Genomic DNA, 1,278 nt, shown 5'->3' with positions numbered 1-1,278 from the left:
TAACAGAGGTCCTTAAAGAAGATAAAAATGAAGACTATCAAAGAACATTTTACCCAGACACGACTTTGCACATGAATATTAATAATGTTTCTAAATGTATATATTATATAGCAAATCTTAAAACGTTATACATTGATAATAGTCTCATGAAGACTGCTGATTTGGTTAAATCTTTATTATTTTTAAAATTTTTAAAACCATCAACAACGAAGAAGCAAGCAATAAAGAGACTTTTTCACAATGCAGACTGAGAACAGGAGCAGAGTAAAACCAGTAGCAGAGTCTCAGAGAATAATTTCCATTGAGAGCCACTTTGCATCAGCAGCTCCATGCTCCAGTGCTCTGGGAGAGTTTATAGTCCTGAGAGTTGAACTCTGGATGACTGACAGCTGTCCTTCATGACAACAGAAGACACAGAAATGGTCCTCATCAAAAACATGACTTTGACCTGTGTCCTCATCTGGACTCTCCTCTGCTGCTGCTTCACAGGTAAAGTCCAGAGAATCAAACTCCTCTCCTCTATGAACATTCGTCCCTCTGAAATGAAGCCGACAAAACCATGACGCTGCTTTATGTTTCTGTCTCTGTGTCCTCAGAGTCCAGAGGTCAGGTCACAGTGACTCAGTCTGGAGCAGTGAGATCTGCTGTGGGAGGCTCCGTCTCCATCACATGTAGGACCAGTCATGATGTTTATGTGTGGGGCAACAACCATGATTTATCCTGGTACCAACAGAGAGACGGAGAAACTCCTAAACTGCTCATTTACTTTACTAGCACTCGAGCATCAGGGATCCCAGATCGTTTTACAGGCAGAGGATCAAACTCTGACTTCACTCTGACCATCAGTGGAGTTCAGACTGAAGATGCAGCAGTTTACTACTGTACGTTTGAACATTACATCAACAATCAGTGGCTGTTCACACAGTGAAAAAGCGTCGTACAAAAACCTCCCTCAGTCAGACTGAACAGAAACTGAAGTGACAGCTGCAGCTGGAAGCTACTGCAGAGACTGATACACTTCACTGACACACACACACACACACACATATATATACAGCATGTCTGGTATCATCTTATTTATACTATCTAAAAAAAATCTGATATGCCGATGACACCCTATTCTACAAGACAAAATCTTCATCCTTTCTTTTAGCTATCAGTGAGATCAGATTGTCTGGCTATTCTCAGTCACAACTGAATTGTACATGAAGTATTTTGTTTGGAATCCACCTTTCTCTTAAATGAAATAAAATAATTCAAACGAAATAATCCCACTAC

General features: G+C 40.2%; 1 gene segment (V, D, J or C); it reads left to right on the top strand.

Moving 5' to 3' along the window:
* The first annotated feature begins 13 nt into the window (after positions 1-13).
* On the top strand, positions 14-1,145 carry LOC121940359. The segment is given in 2 exon segments: positions 14-489; positions 597-1,145. Coding segments are annotated over 2 exon segments (423 nt in total).
* The last annotated feature ends 133 nt before the right edge of the window (positions 1,146-1,278 follow it).

Source organism: Plectropomus leopardus, unplaced genomic scaffold, assembly GCF_008729295.1.
Source record: "Plectropomus leopardus isolate mb unplaced genomic scaffold, YSFRI_Pleo_2.0 unplaced_scaffold8456, whole genome shotgun sequence".
NCBI lineage: Eukaryota > Metazoa > Chordata > Actinopteri > Perciformes > Serranidae > Plectropomus > Plectropomus leopardus.
This window is presented reverse-complemented; position numbering and strand designations above follow the sequence as displayed.